The sequence below is a fragment of the Haemaphysalis longicornis genome, unplaced genomic scaffold (genome assembly GCF_048455015.1).
Source record: "Haemaphysalis longicornis isolate Haplotype H1 unplaced genomic scaffold, Haemaphysalis longicornis Haplotype H1 scaffold_11, whole genome shotgun sequence".
NCBI classification, from domain to species: Eukaryota; Metazoa; Arthropoda; class Arachnida; order Ixodida; family Ixodidae; genus Haemaphysalis; species Haemaphysalis longicornis.
Window position 1 is genome coordinate 39,132,270 of NW_027526214.1, and position 3,886 is coordinate 39,136,155.

At 42.0% G+C, this 3,886-nt stretch overlaps 1 protein-coding gene across 1 annotated transcript; it reads right to left on the bottom strand.

Annotated features, from left to right (window-relative positions):
• Window positions 1–215: 215 nt before the first annotated feature.
• Window positions 216–1,552, bottom strand: LOC144160621 (uncharacterized). The gene has a single exon (XM_077691856.1). It carries the CDS (start codon window positions 1,233–1,235, stop codon window positions 216–218), a length of 1,020 nt encoding a protein of 339 aa, XP_077547982.1. The 5' UTR covers window positions 1,236–1,552.
• Window positions 1,553–3,886: the final 2,334 nt, after the last annotated feature.

The window sequence follows — 3,886 nt, forward strand, 5'->3', positions numbered from 1 at the left end:
CGATGAACATTGAAAATTTTGCTGCAGCTGAAAATTTCACTGTTACTTACTTTCGAAGACAGCCACGTTTCCGTTAAAATTACTATATCGGCATCACATGAATCAATGACGGAGTTGAGATCTTCGCGTTTCGGCACAACACTTCTTATGTTCGCAAAAAGAAAAGAGAGCTGTTTGCTTTGCGCATGCGATTTGCCACTGCCCCTCACTGATCGCTACCGTTCCTCCAGGGCTGCCGATGAACCAGTTTCATTATCAGGTTTAAAGGGTGACGTAGATTGCGCGTTGGGGGAAAGACGTTCATACACTTTCTTATCGGTATGGCTGTACCCATAGCATTTGTCATTCATGTGAAGTGTTTTGTACCGTAGTTTGAATGCGCACTTGCTCATTTTGCCGAATTCAACGAGTTTTTTTCTTGCTTGACGTGTTGCAAACGAGTAATATTCACTAATGCTTACACTTTCATTCTTGAGTTTTGCACTTGAAAGCAATACCATCTGTTTCAAATTGAAAGAGGAAAATTTTACAACCACTGGCCTTTCTTTATCATCAGAAAATACGCCAATTCTATGGGCCCGTTGTATCATGTTTTCAGAAACCGGTAGCTTTAATGTCTCAGAAATTAGATTAAGAACTTTATTTTCCGTATCCTCCCACTTTTCCAATGGCTCATCTTGTAAGCCATAAAACAATAGATTTTCTCGACGCATTCTATCTTCAAGTTCGGATTGATCGTCAATTAATCTGGCATTTTCTTTACAGAGATTATCTGTTAGCTGCCTTAAGTGCGACAGTTCCTGCTGTAAATCGTCAATGCCGGATGCTTTGGATTCGACGTCCGAGAGCCGTTTATCAATATCTTTCAAACTGGCCTGGATTGCTTCCTGATTTTTCTTTACCGCATTTACACTTTCTATCAGACTTCCCTGACCTTTTTCCATTTTTTCTGTGCAGTCATTAACACGTTGCAACATGGTGAATATCTGATCGAGCTGTGTTTGTTCTGTATCACCGGTACATTCTTGTGAACGCGTGGTTGGACCGGGGTTGAGCTCGATGTCACCTGACAACAACAAGAGCTCTCTACTAACGTCAAAACACTGACACAACAAAGAAAATATCACTCCAGGGCGTGGGAGCAGCAGCAAGCAAAGATTGTTGGATTTTTTGGTGTGTAAGGAGGCAGCATTACTAACCTGAGTAAACAGACGCACTTCGCTTAGAAGCCGCATCACAATGCCGCTCCCACGCCCACTGAAGTGACGAAGGCTCAGTCCGACGTTTTTATCCCAATCCTGCGTTGATGACAGTGGTTATCCGGTCACCTTGTTGAAGCGAGGAAAGTTCCAGCACTGTTGCAGCCGAGGCACGGGGGTGAAGCCGCACTCGTCATGATGCGGCGCTGACCGGATTCCAAGATTGCGCTGAGGCGATGAAACTGCGCAGAACTGAAGCCACGCGGTAACCTGCGTAAACAGACGCACGTCGCTTAGAAGCCGCATCACAATGCCGCTCCCACGCCCACTGAAGTGACGAAGGCTCAGTCCGACGTTTTTATCCCAATTCTGCGTTGATGACATTGGTGATCCGGTCGCCTTGTTGAAGCGAGGAAAGTTCCAGCACTGTTGCAGCCGAGGCACGGGGGTGAAGCCGAACTCGTCATGATGCGGCGCTGACATGATTCCAAGATTGCGCTGAGGCGATGAAACTGCGCAGAACTGAAGCCACGCAGTAATCTGCGTAAACAGACGCACGTCGCTTAGAAGCCGCATCACAATGCCGCTCCCACGCCCACAGACAAACTATTTTGTCTGTGAACTATTTTGTCTAATTGAACTATTTATCTGTAATGCGTTCTTTCGTGTCCAGTTATCAAGTTTGTCTAGTGCGTCATTTGCTTGTTCTGTCAATTCGCCTATATTATCTCCAGCTAGAAATATGCTCGTGTCGTCGGCGTAACATACAATTTTTGCGAAGGGTATAGCATGCACAATATCATTGATAAACATGTTAAAAAGAAACGGGCCCAAAATACTGCCTTGTGGGACGCCACACTGAACAGGCCGCGTATCGGATAAGAATCCGTTTACAACAACTGCCTGCCTACAGAATTCAAGATAAAATTTTTCCAAATGCAGATGCATGTCCACGAAATCCGCAACGATCTAATTTGCGTAGCAACAGTTCATGGTTTATGAGGTCAAAAGCCTTCGTAAAGTCGACATAGATGCCAATAACAATTTTGTTTTTGTCAAGCTCCTTTAGAATGTGTTCTTTTTGTTCCAGTAACGCAAGCTCTGTCGAACAGTGTTTTCTGAAACCAAACTGCGAATCGCTAATTAGCGAATGCTTAATTTCAAAGTTCACGAAGCGCTTATGAATAACTTTTTCAAACAACTTTGAAAATATTGGTAGTATAGATATTGGCCTGTAATTTCCCAACTTGTTTCTGTCACCCTTTTTATAAATTACTGATACACGCGCAAGTTGCATACCACGAAGAAACACTGCATTAGTGATACATTTGTTAAGAATGGGCGTAATGTACGGCGAAATTATGTCAAAAATAAACTTAATTGGTTTTACTTGGAAACCATCGATGTCACAAGATGTCGTGTTGTTTAGCGTGTTGAATGTGCCCATCACCTCGGCTTCATCAACAGGGATAAGAAATAGAGTATCTTCAATCGAAGTAATGTGTTGGAGGTCATTGAACAGTTTGGCTTCACTAAAAACGCTTACGAAGTGGCGATTAAACTCATTGGCAAGTTCCTGGCCGGATATGGCTTCCCCGTTCAGTACGAGTGCGGAAAGTTCTTTTTCACAACTTTGTTTTCCTAGAAGATAGTTTAGCTTTTTCCACATTAAATCAGTGCGACCCTGGCACGCAACAAACTGATTTGCATAATATTCTGCTCTAGCTTTTTTATGTTCCTTGTTCAGGCGATTACGGATATTCTTAAAGATACGCAAGTCATTCACATCTTTAGTCTTGATAAACTTGTGATACAAAGTGCTTTTCGACCTAATCTTAGTAAGCAGTTCTGGTGTGATCCATGGCTTCCGAGTTCGGTGGTTGTTCTTCAAAACTTTGAATGGAAAACTTGCTTTGTAAATTGGCTTCAGAACATGTATTAACTTGTCGTACGCTATTTCAGGATTATTTTCCTCCACAATAAAATCCCAGTTTACTTCCGCTACATTTTGCCTAAATATAGAAAGAGCATTTTCAGTTATAGGTTGAAAAGTGCGGGTATTGCTAATATGTTTTCTGGACTCTTTTATAAAACATAAATAAATCGGCAAATGGTCACTAATATCGGCGCTAATTACTCCAGATTTTACCCTTGCCCTGTCTATGTTCGTAATAAACAGATCTAGTAACGTGGAAGAATTTTGCGTGATGCGGGTTGGTAAATCAATTACATTTGAAAACCCATTTGCCTGTAATAACAAGTCAAAATTCCTTTTCGAAATATCATTACTTAACATGTTAATGTTTATGTCCCCTCCACATCCACATGCTAGGTCTAATCGCTTTTCGCGGGAGTATGAAAGAAGAGATTCAAAGAAACTAATAAAGGCTGTAACTGAGCCCTGTGGAGGACGATAACACACTACAAAAAGGGTGCTTCCTGTACATACAGATAACACTTCATAGTCAACCGTGCATACTGTAAATACCGGTAGCAAGTCCGCTTCCCAAATATTCCTAAACAGCATGCAAACACCACCCCCACGACCATTATCGCGGTTTAAGAAAAATGTTTGGTACGTAGGAAGACGGATAAAAAGATCACAATTATTTTTCGACCAAGTTTCAGTTACCATAATTACATCCAAAGATGTATCTAACTGCGCCAAAAATAAAGTTAGGTGCATT

What these genes read in the sequence shown, in the direction of transcription:
- LOC144160621 (XM_077691856.1), bottom strand. Translation starts at nt 1,235, where the DNA reads ATGCGGCTTCTAAGCGAAGTGCGTCTGTTTACTCAGGTTAGTAATGCT.